The 14,644-nt window shown below is 37.9% G+C and overlaps 1 protein-coding gene across 4 annotated transcripts in view; it reads left to right on the top strand.

The window, feature by feature from the left end:
* VCL (vinculin) overlaps positions 1-13,681 on the top strand; it is a 66,405-nt gene extending 52,724 nt beyond the window's left edge. For 3 of the 4 annotated variants that reach the window (XM_074830605.1, XM_074830604.1, XM_074830606.1), the window contains exons 14-21: positions 809-958; positions 1,564-1,672; positions 2,702-3,004; positions 3,580-3,704; positions 4,023-4,208; positions 9,426-9,629; positions 10,245-10,349; positions 11,072-13,681. In XM_074830605.1, coding sequence (XP_074686706.1) covers positions 809-958; positions 1,564-1,672; positions 2,702-3,004; positions 3,580-3,704; positions 4,023-4,208; positions 9,426-9,629; positions 10,245-10,349; positions 11,072-11,218 — 1,329 coding nt within the window. In that variant the 3' untranslated portion in view covers positions 11,219-13,681. Of the gene's footprint in view, positions 1-808; positions 959-1,563; positions 1,673-2,701; positions 3,005-3,579; positions 3,705-4,022; positions 4,209-7,023; positions 7,234-9,425; positions 9,630-10,244; positions 10,350-11,071 lie in introns of all 4 variants that reach the window. The other variant, XM_074830608.1, reaches the window with a different exon arrangement.
* The last annotated feature ends 963 nt before the right edge of the window (positions 13,682-14,644 follow it).

The raw sequence follows: 14,644 nt of genomic DNA, 5'->3' as shown, positions 1-14,644 counted from the left end.
CCCAGGCAGTCTTTTTCCCATGTGAAGCTTCAGTTATTGTTTAATTTTACCTGAACTGGTATTTTGAAAAATGAATCAGTATTCTGAAAAATGAATTGGTATTTTTTTCTTAAGATTGTGATACATGCTTATTAATTCTGATAGCATAATGATTGCCATGCAAATCTCTCTGGACTCTTGGAGACTGCGAATTGTGCTGTATGTACCTGGAAACTGTATTGTCCCTGACCTCAATAAATGGCAAAGATTTCTCTCTGTGGTGTTTGTACCATGTTGCCTTCAGCATGCTAAAAATTTTTGTGCAAAAATCACTGGCACACTGCTTGGTGGATTGTATATTTCAACATTTATATAAGCTGATTAAAATAGTCAAATTCATGCCAAGATTGATGAATAGATTTAACCTGTTCTCTTGCTGGATGATGTTTCCTGTACTTCAGAGCTACTGATTGCATATGAAGCATCTAAAACTTTGTCTGGCAGCTCTGTTTGGCTAGTTGATTTGAACATGATCAAAATGATTCCCAAGGCCTTGGGGAATTTAGCTGTATGACAGGATAGCTTTAGGTCAGTATCCTTTGGTAGTATCCTTTGTTGCCCAAATGAGTTAGTAAAGAAGAAAGTCCAGTAATGTAAAGATTAGAAAAATAAAACAGCTTCAGAGCTTTTGTGTCCTCTTGCATCCTCACAAAAGACGAATGAAATTTGGGTGTTATGAAGGTGTCTCTGGTATTTGGCACTTGGAAGAAATTCTGTATTCTGTTAGGGAACTTAGGTGTTTTTAATGGTTTTCTCTTCTGACCATTAGGTGTTTGATGAAAGAGCAGCAAACTTTGAAAACCATGCTGCTAGACTGGGAGCTACAGCAGAAAAAGCAGCTGCAGTTGGAACTGCAAATAAAACTACTGTGGAGGGCATTCAGGCAACGGTGAAATCAGCAAGAGAACTTACCCCACAGGTTTGCTTCCTTAGTCTCAAAAGCCCATTAAAAGGGCTGGGGATGACTTCTGTGGAATTTTCTTTATGCTTCTGTTCTCGGAGAAAGATGTTAATACCAGCAAGGAACGTAGTGCTGACACTTTGAAAAGGGGAACGGCAAATATTTGTGTATGTGATACCAAATAGAGCAAACTGATTAAATGACATCTCTTACTCTTCAACTTTTGGACAAAAGTGTTAGTGACTTATCCTTGAAACAAAGTTATTCTGAGGCTTAGTAAAATATGTAAGTGGAAAAAATGCTCTTTAATGAATTTTTTTTCCAAATCAAACCCCAATCTAAAATTTTGGTTGTCTACTATGTGTTGTACTTTAGTGCCTTCAGGAAGTGTTTTTAAGATATATTAGCATGTAATTGAAGTTCCAGAAAGAAAGTATTTATATCAACAAATTCCAGAAGCATTGTAAATCTTCAAGTATCTAGATGTTGAACTAGAATTAATGAACTAGTATTCCAAATGAGGAGCTATGCATCCAGTCCTGAAAAAACAAATGCTTTTTCAAGAATATGTGTGATGATGTTATATACTGATACTTCCATAATTAAATATTTTCCATTGGCAGGTAGTATCAGCTGCTCGTATTCTCCTGAGAAATCCTGGAAATCAAGCTGCTTATGAACATTTTGAGACCATGAAAAACCAATGGATTGATAATGTAGAAAAAATGACAGGTAAAGTAGGAATTTTTGTTGAAGAATATAATTATGGCTAACTAGCTGGTATGGATTTTTTTCTCCATTCTGTCGGGATTGATGTAACATGCATAAGAGTAGTGACTAATTAAAAATAAATTAAGAGAAGTGGGAATGTGCTCTCTGGCTCCAGAAATATGTATATGTTACAGCATGAACAAAATAGCTTGTTTCATATGTGTTAATTTTGAGCTGCAAGGGAGGAAATTTGGCTTTAGTTCTTCTGTGGGAAAAACAGAATACCATTACTTTTTATTGCAATTGCTATTCTAGCAGTATATCACTGTAGCAACTTGCGGTTTTTTTTCTGTGTCATCTTGGCATGTTGAATGAGAACAGATAAGTGGGGGTAAGAAAACACGTCAAAAATTATGTAACAGCTTGATGAAAGCAGTGAATAAAACAGAGCTACTGATCTACTGAATCTTGCTGAAACATTTTAATGTTTTAGTCCTTCCAAAGTGCAGATCCTTTGCACTGCTCTGCTATTCTCCTGACTGTATACTACCTCCTTCCCCATCCCCATAATTAAATTGTGGGTATTTTGAATCTTACTGTTTTGTCATTATGTATCACCCTTAAGTAAAAGCACAGCCAGAGGAATATTTCCTTTTGAATGAATGGGAGAGGTACAAAAAGTACAGAATATGCTTAAAGAAATTTGGTGGGAGGAAGGAGTCTCTGCTGCATATACTGTATAAGACAGTTCTTGACTCAAGCAACATTCCATGATAGATGAGTAAGAGCTTGGGATGTTATTAGTGATTAGTTATTAGTTATTAGTTATTGCTTGACCATGATTACTGTGATTACTGTGATAGAGGTACCACATAATCAGAAGTAAAACTGCAGTAATACATTTGGTCTCATTTCCATGCCTGCTTCTGCCTCTCCCCACCTCCCAGTTTGGAAATACTTACTTTTCTGGTCATGAATAGTTTCTGGAATATCAAGTATCCCTTTCCACAGATGAAACTAGAATATTAATGTGTTTAAATTTTATTCTAGGGTTGGTGGATGAAGCCATTGATACTAAATCTCTGTTGGATGCATCAGAAGAGGCTATTAAGAAAGATCTTGATAAATGTAAAGTTGCAATGGCCAATATTCAACCTCAGATGCTGGTAGCTGGTGCCACCAGCATTGCTAGGCGAGCAAACCGCATCCTACTGGTAGCAAAACGGGAGGTTGAAAATTCAGAAGACCCTAAATTCCGGGAAGCTGTTAAAGCAGCCTCTGATGAGCTAAGCAAAACTATATCACCGATGGTAATGGATGCTAAAGCTGTGGCAGGAAACATTTCTGATCCTGGTAAGGATTCAGTCAGCTGATTTCAAATGTATTTTTTACTAGCTGAAGATAACGTAAAGTAGTGCTCATTTTATCTTGTACAGCTGTGTATCCCCTTTTATGCAAATATTGTGTACAGTTAAAATCCCAGACTGGTGAAATCAAGGTCACACCACTAACTGCTAAATCCTGCTCTCTTAAAGTGCAAGCAAAGACCTTTGGCATGTTTAAGGGAAAAGGATTCAGCATTCTAGTTTATTATGTGATTTCATAATCTTTATTAGAAGTAGTTGTTGCTAGTTATCAGTAGTACTACTTTATATAAGAAAATATTATATAATTTCTTTTATTCTAAAAGTTGTCTTGGGATTTACTGTGGCTATTGATAGTGACTTACTCATCCTAGGCTTTATTTTATGCCTGTTGCATATGACATTAACATTACAAACATGTAAATCCACTATAAACTGTTTGATAGTTTTTAAGCATTCTTTTTTTAATGGATATAAGTGTATATAGAAGTACTTTTTTGGGGCAGTGTTGCAGTTTTAAATATTACATAATACTATTAAACTGGTAATGGGATTTTTGTTCAGGTTTGCAGAAGAGTTTCTTGGATTCTGGGTATAGAATTCTGGGAGCTGTGGCCAAAGTCAGAGAAGCCTTCCAGCCTCAGGAGCCAGATTTTCCCCCTCCTCCTCCTGACCTTGAGCAGCTTCATGTAAGTGCAACATAGTTTGTAATACAATACACAGTTGTCACTGACATGTGGATTGCACACTGAAATTACTTGAGTATATTTTTATTCCTTAGAAATAAAATGCATTGTCTGGCCAGCCATGCCTACAAGTAGCCTTAAATCTGAAAAATGCCAATCCAGCTTTCAGAAGAAGAAATTAAAACATGGTATTTCATTTAACAGGATGCACTTGAAAAGCTGGAAAAAGGCATGAGGTCCTGCAATCATGTCTTGCCATGACACCATTCTTTACTCAATCTGTATACTGTTTCATTGCACTGAGATTTTTGCCTTTCTTAGCTGACTGATGAGCTTGCTCCTCCAAAACCACCACTTCCAGAAGGTGAGGTTCCCCCACCCAGACCACCACCACCTGAAGAAAAGGATGAAGAGTTCCCAGAGCAGAAAGCAGGAGAAGCTATTAATCAGCCCATGATGATGGCTGCTAGGCAGTTGCATGATGAAGCCCGGAAATGGTCTAGCAAGGTAAGAAGTTGTTATATGTGTCTTGTGCTAAAAGGAATATATATTTTTTTATTTTTGGATCAGTGCATTTGGTCCAAAGTCAGTTGTCTCAATGACAGAGAAAGTCTTTTATAGACCAAATAGTAAAAACACTGCCGTAGGAGGAACTAGAAACCCTTTCAAGTTTGGAGCGACCTCGGGTCAACTGTTCTAATACTCAGAATTGCTAGAATGCTTTATTAACATGCCTCTGTGAACACAAATATACCTTGTATGCTAAGCTGTTTGTGATCCTTGATGCTAGTATTGCCTAGAGAGCCACTAATACTTATGCCTTTCTAGGCTGACAAGCTGATTGCTATATTTAAGTGACTTTGAAACATCTGTATGGATGTTGCAGATGCCAGCTGCAGGAATCATGAGCCGGTTTGTCTTAATTCTGGAAGGAACTGCAAGTTAATCTGGTGTGTTTATGATCGGAAAAGTGAGCATATATAGGTGGCCTGGTCTCATTCTTCTTTGTAATGAGTCACACTCACTATGAAGGCCTCACCATTTCAGTGCTATGACAAAGCAGTGTGAATTCATCAGTCTTATAAATGCTAATATAACTTTTTTGCTTTCCCCCCTTTTTTTTTTTTTTCCCCCAAAGAGCTACATTTTTTCCTCTGGCAGCAACTGAGTAAGAACTTCTGAGATTTAGGCTTCTGCAGGTATAAATTAAAGGTCAAAATTTGCTTTTTAAAATGTCCACTTTTTTTCTCCACCAAATTGAATGGTGAATGAGAAGATAAACTTGAATACCTTACACAATCAACTTTAGCACTTTGTGCTTAAGGAATACCTGTTTTGGAAGTACAGATAAAATACAAAAGAAGTCCTGCAAATCTGTTTGAGTGTCTCTTCCGTAAAATTAAAAGCTCTATTTTCCCCATACTTCTGGATATACCAAATACATCTTTATATTACTAAAGAGATAGTACTGGAATGTAATGGTCATCTCAGAAGGTAGTTTTGAGGCCAAAAGTCTTAATTTCAGCTTCCTTAAAAGTGTTTTGATGTTTGAATCCCACAATGGGTAACTTAACAATACACGGTAGGTGATAAAATGCTTTTACTATATGCATACTAAATTACCTACATATATACTATATACGTTCTGAATTAAATAGTGCAACTGTTAAAACCAGTAAGTTCGCCTAGCATTTGTCCTCCTAATGCTTTTTTAGCAATCTTATTCTACCAGTAAGAGTACAGTTATTCCGCCAGTAAATTTTGGGGGAAGAAGTTTTAAAAACATTTTTGTAGTCTCTGAAGTCACTTATTGGGTGGAAGAGGGACTGATGGAACATGGGTTAGACCTGGAAAGGCAGAAATATAAGGTCTTGCTCATACTAAATCACAATAGACTGTATCAACTGTCTTCTGCTTTTTTTGCCCAATTACATCGGTCTACTGGTAGTTTACCATGTGTTACGCTTATAGAGGAGGTGAACAAGTACTTAGTCTTTAAAAAATGTTGGTAACATTCTTCATTCTTGTAAGATTTAAAACCAATTTGTTTTTTCTCCTTTACAAAAGCTCCTCTTTCACTTGAGTGGATTCTGGGCTTTTATGTACTCCATTTTTCTCATGGAGCACAAGCTGAACACTGTGTGTTGCTTTAACTTTCCCTGCTTTTCCTCCTTATTTGGATAAATCAGAGAATGAGTCATATTTCTAAATTTTTCATTAGATTAAGACTTAAATAGAAGATGAGTTGATTTGGCAGTATATAATAGTTACCACTTCCCTCCAAAACTTGTCTGTCTTCATTGGCGTAGATTGATTTTTTTTTTTTTTTTTTTTTCTATAAAAGCCCATATCTTAAGCAAAACACAGTCGAAAATGCATAGTTTTTGGTTAAGGGTAGTTTGACTTTTATCACACTTGGCTTTAGTCAGAGAAATACAGTTAGTAAACTTGTTGAATATTTTTCTATTGAAACGCTGCTGTATTATAAATGCCTGTATTGTTATACCACTTACTTCTTCCTTGGGATCTAGCCTAACACAATATATTTGCTTGAATCCTTTTTGTTTTTTTTTGAAGGTAATGGATACAACATGTTGTGGCAAAACAGTTATCATATGCTTCGTGATCCTCTTATTCTACTAATTCTGTTTCAGTCTTTAAGAACTGTAAGATTCACAACATTCATAACATTCAGTATCACCTCCTCTTTTCATAACCCAGTTTTGTTCTTTTTCATGTTATCTGCCAGTACTTCAATACTCACTTCTACAGTGTCTCCCATCCCACTTTTTTTTTTTTTTTTTTTACTCTACAGCAAGCAGTGTCATTGTTTTTTCTGTGATCCTGTTCCTGCTCTTCTTATCATATATATATGAACAGGCTTCCATACAAAGCTTTCTATCTGCACAAATACCACAGTCATCAGCTGCTGCGACTGCTTCTATGCAGTCAAAACAGCTTTCATTGAAACAGAAAATCCATTCATTTCACCATTGTCTTGCCAGAAAAATGTTGTTCTGCAAGTCAGCATCTGTCTGTACAAGCTGTATGCTCAGATGAAAAATGTTGCTGCATCTTTGAATTGTAACTTTTTAATATTTTTGGTAACTTTGGTTCACAGGCGAAATGTTTGTTTCCTTCTGCTAATCTTGTATTCCTTCCCCTCCTCCCTCTGACCTGATCCTAGAGCTGCCCTGTCAGATCCTGAGAAACAAAGAGGATGTTTTGGTCACTAAAACAGCTCAGTTCATGCTCTTCTACCAAATTCTGCTTCTTGTACTAACTGTCCCCTGTTTCTCCACCCTTGCTGCCACCTGCAAAGCCTGAGGTGACTGTGATTAATGAAGCGGCTGAGGCTGGTGTAGATATAGATGAGGAGGATGATGCAGATGTTGAATTCACTCTCCCCTCTGACATTGAAGATGATTACGAGCCTGAGCTGCTGTTAATGCCAACCAATCAGCCCGTTAACCAGCCCATTCTGGCTGCTGCTCAGTCTCTACATCGGGAAGCAACCAAGTGGTCTAGTAAGGTACTCCTGAGTCTCCCGGGGACTGATCCGCGTGCACCCAGCCATCGGGAACGCTGACACATGTGCATCACTCGTGATCCCTGCTGGGCCCCGCCGTTCTGAATGAATCAGTGTGTCTGCACTTCATTTTAAGGACTGAGAGTGGCTTCACAAGTTTGCTAGATCTGTTTGTCAGTGCTGGATTGAAGCTTGATTTGGGTCACATATTAATATTCAAAGGCTTCCTCTCCCTTTGCATCTGCCTGTTCTTCTTTGTTATGGCAGTTTTCAAATTGTAATAGGGGTTGTTTTCCCTCCCCACTCCCTGTTCTTTTTTTCCATTCATTTGGGCTACCTGGGAAGCCATGGTTAATGGTTTCTTAATGACTTCCAGATACAGCAGAGTATACAGCATTCAAGAAGTCATTTAATGTGTCTATTGTGCTTTGCCTTCATTGACGCCATCAATTAAAATACCTTCCAACAAGGAATGGCTTTGTATGGCAGCGTTTATCGAAGAGGACTGACTGTCTGCTGGCTTGCACTTGGCTGTATTGCAAATGCTGGTCTTGAGAGAACTCTTTTTCTGAAGAAGCTGTGCTGAATGCTGTTAGCTGCTGAATTGAGATTGTGTTTATATGAAACCAGTGGAAATCTAACATGAGGTTCAGACATTCACAAGTAGCCTGTCTCTTCTGTCTAAGCACAAATGTTTGCAAGACTGGTCACTTTTTGTAGCATGCTGCAAAAAATAAGGTTGGTGTCCCATAACAAACAAAGGTTAGGGGGGTGTGTATGTATATGTATGTGTGTATGTATATTTACATAGATAGATATACTAAACTCTTGTAATAAAAAGGGCTTTAAAAATGTTCTTGTCCTTTTCAGATTCTGATGCTTGGATAACTTGTTAGAGGGCTTCGTAAATGACACTGGTCCTAATTTCTTGATCCTCCTACGTGAAAACATGGAAAAGCTTTCTGTTATGTCATTTGCATCCTAACTGGTTATACTAGCAAACTGTTTAGCTATTAGGTCACGGTAATGAATAGTTCAGCTTTTTGTGTCACCTCTATCTGTAAAATATCTGGGATATCTTCTTGAGTTTGCTAATAGTGAATCATGAAGTATTTGCACAGGGATAGAGAATACATTTGCTAAGCTGGGTTCTCGCTGTGTACTCTTTGATCCGGACTTCATCGGTCATTAATTGTGGAATTATACCGAGGAAAGAGCCTGCTAATACTTAAGCTCACTCTACTAATATTTCATCCACACAATAGGGATGCTTCATGGCACAAAATAGTTCACTTTTGCTAACAACTTTGCGAAGGTGAATCTAAGTATACTAACAGACTACTAACAATTGATCATCTAGGTCTGCTTTTTCTCGTACTAGGTTTCTCTCTGGAACAGTGTATAAGAAATGGTTTTCCTTTGGTCATACTTAATTCACATGTTTCAAATATTTCTTGGAAGTATTTCTGTGACTGTAATTTTGATGTACAAGAATCTGGATTTGAATGTAAGAAATACCACTAGATTATCTTTTGAACTATCATGTTCTTCTCTCCTGGAAGCTTTATTTTAAAGGGGGAGATTATGTCAAAAAGGAATATTTATTTTCAAGGAATAACCTTTTTTTTTAAAAAAAAGTAATAGTTGCATCTCATTCTGCATTACCTGGGACAAAAGTTTTGTATGTTACAGACTGTCTTGCATTTATCCTCTAGCATTATAGCAGCATAGCTGATGCTTTAACAGCTTCAGTTTCAGATGCCACTGAATCTTATGCTCAACTGTTATGACTACACTATTTAACTTCATTAGCATTATTTAGTTTAACAAGCTATTTAGCACACTTTAATTTTAAAAAAGCCTTTTTTGGGAAATCTGAAATTTCAAATGCTAATAACTTGCTTTACCTTAAAACCTAGCCAGCAGAGCAGTAACTCTCATTCCATGGACAAACTAACACTTTTCTTTACCACTTCTTTTCCAGTTTTGAAGTGAACTTTTTTCCTGAGTGTTAGGAACATTAATTAGTACAGATGTCCCCTGTTCCTTGAAGAAACCTCTTCTCTGTTCACAAACAGTTCTTCCATCCTTAACTTCTTGAAAGGGTTGCTACCAAAATGTAGACTGCCATTGAGTCATGACTTCTGTGAAGCTTCTGTCCTGGCTTGAACACTAACTCATGTTGTTCTCTTCAGGGTAATGACATCATTGCTGCTGCTAAACGAATGGCGCTGCTAATGGCAGAGATGTCGCGCCTGGTGAGAGGAGGTAGTGGAAACAAGCGTGCCCTTATTCAGTGTGCAAAGGATATTGCTAAGGCATCAGATGAAGTCACTCGATTAGCCAAAGAGGTGGCAAAGCAGTGCACTGACAAGCGCATTAGAACAAACCTCTTGCAGGTAATGAGTTTACTTGTAAATGCCTCAAATACTTTTTTCTCTCTGTTCCCCTCTTAGTGTGAGTGAGCACAGCAGTTGTGGCAGTAAATCATGTGTATCTTCCTTGGCTTGTAAAATTTTGTCAAGTTCTCTGTCTGTTTTTAGATCCCATGGCCATATATATTCTGTAAAGTCAGGATTTGTTTACAGGTGAGTGGAAGACGCTAGTGTCCAAAGAGGTTTTGAAAAATACTGTGCTATGAACGCTGGTCTGTCCTAAGCCTACACTGCATTGTATTTCATCTGCTCATTCATTTGTATCAAAGAATAGTAGCAGAAGTATAATGCTCCTTAGTTTTTCAGTCTCAGCCAAATATATGTCATCCCATTCCTAACCAAGCAGATGCTTGAGGAGTAGAAAAGTGTTGGCTCCGTCCCCAAAATTTCCAAAGCAAGTAAAATAAGATTCAAGTATCCTACCAATATTTGTCAGAAAGTCTTGAAGCTTGTAAGATCCCTTCTGTGCTTACTCCTTATCTAATAGTAAAACAGAATCAAAAAGTTTCTCTGACAAAACAGTAAATAATGTATTGGTCCAGTTTACAATGGGAAGTGTTTTTTATCCCCATTCCTTAGGTCTGTGAGCGAATCCCAACCATCAGTACACAACTGAAAATTCTCTCCACTGTCAAAGCTACCATGCTGGGCAGAACTAATATCAGCGATGAAGAGTCAGAACAGGTAACAAGTGTAAAAATTGATGATAGTGTGGAATTGTTGATGAGTTTTCTGGGGAAAAAATTACAACATGTATTATCAGATGTGTTCTGGGAATTCAATGTGGGGAAGCTTACCTCAGCTGTTTGGTGAAGATAATTTTAGTATAGCACCTTGGTTTCTGGCTCAAAAGCTGCAGTTTAATAGAGGAACATCACTCCTTCCCAAGCCAAAAAGCTACTCTGGTTCAAATTTTTATATGAACAACTTGTTAATCTCCTTGATTTAAAAAGCGAGCTAATGAAAAGAACTCACTTCTACAGTTACAGCAGGTTTGACATCAGAGGAGTAGTAGCACCCTCCGGTGGATTCTAGTGAAAATATTTGTTCTCCAGCAACATCTTGAGTACTTGTCTTGCAGTTCAGTTAGCTTCCAAATGCATGTTTTCAGCTGAAATCCTGCAGCTTTGGCTTCTGAGAGAGATGATTCTGCTTTGAGACACTAAGCTTTTATTCATATTTTGCACAAATACACAGTGAGAAATGGGAAAGTCTTGTTTTGAGTCAGGCTCACACTTGCTGGTTTCTAGAGGCTAGTTGTTTCATTTACTTTTTCATAGTTTAAGTCAGCAGTAAACTGACTTAAGATGCTTGTACCGGGAGTCCTCATGCACAGTGAGTTTCCATGCTACTGTCCCGAACATGGTATTTACTAATACGTTGGAAATTTTTCTTTTTCTTGACAGGCAACTGAGATGTTGGTTCACAATGCCCAGAATCTCATGCAGTCTGTGAAGGAAACTGTGAGAGAAGCTGAAGCAGCATCCATTAAGATACGAACAGATGCTGGATTTACTCTTCGCTGGGTCAGAAAGACCCCATGGTATCAGTAAACACTTGCTACATTGTTTTCTGTAACATCAAATGCCTTTTTTGGAAACAGAAGAGATATATTAACAGCAAAAGGTGCTGTATACATGAGCTTAAGATTAGCTTATGCTAATGCCCCATTCTAAGGGTATAAATTATAAGAGAATGCATTTCAAATGTCTTCGGAACGCATTTGATATCAAACACTTCAGAACTGCTTCCGACAGTAGACAGTTCTTATCATTGATTCTTTTTTTTGCTTTTTAAGATTATCTTCATGAATTCTGTACTCCCAGAAGCACATTTCATTTATGCACTGTATATTCCAGTAGTTACCATGTGATGATATAAAACATGGACCTCACTTTAAGCTTGTATTGAGAGTCTAGGACACTATTGGTTACTTGGCAGTTTTTTAGGGACAATCATTGATATAGCAACATTCAACTTTTCAACAGGATTTTAGCTGGCTGTTCTTGAGCCATGCAGAAATGATGGAAGGTGTGGGGTTTTTAATTAAAAGTGGGGAGGGGGAGCAGCAGAACAGTTGTAAACTGAGCATTAAAATTCTGTGTCTGAAATGATATTTTTTTTGCTTTTTGCCTGGCAACAGTACTTTAACAAAAACTGGAGCTGTCTTTGGCCCTCTCCTGTCACCCTGTAGGTAGGCATTCCAGAACTCTTGTACTGTACTGAAATGCTTTGCAGTGGGTGTTAGTGGCACACTGTTGACAGCTTGAGCCTTATGGCTGGAGACCTTAAATCATGGAACTCTTTCCTTCTTGCTCAATTCAGTAATGTATTGAGCTGAAAGTCCTGGTTCTCTTAAGCTAGCTGCATGTCCAGGACCAGAAAATGCCACATGCTGGCTGTTTTCTTTTGAAAACCAAATGAGCATATGCAATTATTCTTATTTTTCTTCTTGCCTCCATCTAATGTTATTCCAACCACTCAAGGTGGAAATAAAAGATAAAGATATTCAATTAAAAAATACCTTTTGCCTCACTGCCTATGTTTCCACAATGCATAAGCTTTTTGAAACCCAGGCACTGCAGGGACATGAAACCCTTTTTAGGTAGTCTGATGGCTACCAGCAAACAGTGGTTCCTAATACTAAACATACCAGGATATTGTAACTGTTTTTGACATTTGGAGGCTCAAAATCTTCTTTCAGGTTCAGATAATAATATATTGAACAAAGTGTTACTGTATCCTTAAATAAACCCCAAACAAAAAGACAACAATAAAAAAACCCACAAAATCCTCCCCCCCCCATTACTAAAATAGACTTGGGATGCATTCATCCTTCCATAATTGAACACGCCATTCATTTAATTGCTCCGTAGTCTCTTTTGGCATTTGACAGAAAGGAGAATTACTGTTTTAGAATTAATCTCCGTACACTTGCAAGGCACGCTTGTAGACTTCTGCCTAGATCAGTACTGACTTCATGCCCTGCCCTCTTAATTTGCTGAAAATTGTTGCATGATCAACACACCTTTAACAGAAGTGCTCTTGGGGAAAAACTGCCCAGTCTGAACAGCTCAAAGGAAGAGACACACAACAGCATCAGCTGTCCTTTACCTGTCTGCAACAGTTACTCTATACTTGGACTTTCTCCCCTCCACCCCCAGCTTCATTGCACTGTTATCTAAAAAGGGAAGTTAAACTGATTATAATACATCTGCCTCAAACTGACCTTAGCAAGAGAAAGCATGTGTTCGTCTTTAATTCACTCCTTGTGTCTGGGTGTTATGAAATACGTGGTACTTAGGATCTTTCCTTAGTATTCTCTTCCTGCAATTACCTGGAACAGGAAGAGGAAGGAAGGGGTGCCAGAGCCTTAACGTGAATGTCTTGCATTTGGTTGGTTTATACCAGATCTTTAACATAATTGTAATGTAGTAATTTCTATTTAATAGTAAATAACACTGAGTAGGTAGGGGTTATTTTTAAGGGATTTTCTAAATAGTCTTCCTGTATTACTTTTCAATGCTCCTCACATTTCCTCCTGCCCGCCGCCCCCCCCCCCCACCCCCCGCCCCAGCCCCGGCTTCTCCGTGAGATTTTTTTTTTTTAGCATCACTGTTTAGTTGCTTGACTGATACTAATGCAATATTACTAATGCCTTTAACACATAATTGTTTATGCCAAAGATCACTTTTTGTTTATTGAGGAGTGTTTGCAGGAAAGTTATGAATCATGGTTGCCTTTGATACTCTTCCAGAATGTTTGCTCTAAGTTCTTGAACTGTTTTGTAGAAGCTAAGATATTTGTCCACCTTATGCAATTACTGCTTTTTTTGAACTCTATCGGTCTTTAGACCTGAAATGCAGCAAAAATTTGAAAAAGACCATGAATGTCACTTAGAAATGTTTTACCACTATAAAACTTTGTTTATAAAACAAAATGTATTGTATAGTCTAATGTTTTCAACCTTTCTTTGGTTCTGTTAAAACAATAAAAATGCATTTGTACAAATGTCAGCTTGTGAGTATTAATGATAATGGAGCAGTAGATAACACCGTAACAAGAAGAAAAGCGAAAAGCTAAAGCAGCAGAAATACTAAAGCAACAGTTGCTTCTACATATTCTGAACAGAAAAAAGTGCAAGTTTCTCAAACAGAAGATTAAAAGAAGTTGTTTCTTTTTTTCATGCTGGTAAAACTAGTAATTAAAGTACTGGAAGCTGTGGTCCAGTGGGAGAAAACGGGAGTTTTTCCAGAGGCCTGATGGTCATCTGTTCTAGTAGCACTGAACAAGGTTCTGAAAATGTGAAATGGCATTTGCCTGATCTTGTCAATAAGAGAACTGCTACTCTGGCCAGCACCTCATTAATCTGAATTTTACTTCACAAATGGAATGCAAGGGCAATCAGCATGGAATCACCATCCTGTTTCCTTCACTCCCTCATAGTAAGAACCTCCTATAAACACTTCTTCTCACTAAAAATTTCTACCAGCACACGTAATGTTCTGACTTTGTGGAACCAACATTTATTGGTGCTGTAGGACCAAACATGGTCCCACAGTGCCAGAAGGCATCTGGAATTTATTAATAATTGGTAAAATTCAGATTTCATACTGCTCACATAGTTCTTCCCATACCTGAGAGAGGATGAGAACCTCAGAAACAATCACCTGTGTCAGCACTCCCAGAACTGGACACCTAGAGAGGGGGAGATCAAAAGTGGGAGTACTAATTCCTCAAGAATGACATCCTCCAGTTTCTTAAGCTGTACTATTCATACAGGTGCTGGTGCAATTTATTTATTACAGGGAGAATATGAACACAGTTCCGATTCTGCAGATTCTGCAGTCAAGTTTCCTGTGTTTGGAGAAATGGCGGGAGCCAGCACACCTACAGCAAAAGGTATAAGCTTCACACAACAAACACTGTTCCTGATGAAAACCATCTCCATGCTCAGGGTGGTTTCCTACCAAGTGAGC

This window comes from Strix aluco, chromosome 7, assembly GCF_031877795.1.
Source record: "Strix aluco isolate bStrAlu1 chromosome 7, bStrAlu1.hap1, whole genome shotgun sequence".
Lineage (NCBI taxonomy): Eukaryota > Metazoa > Chordata > Aves > Strigiformes > Strigidae > Strix > Strix aluco.
This window is presented reverse-complemented; position numbering and strand designations above follow the sequence as displayed.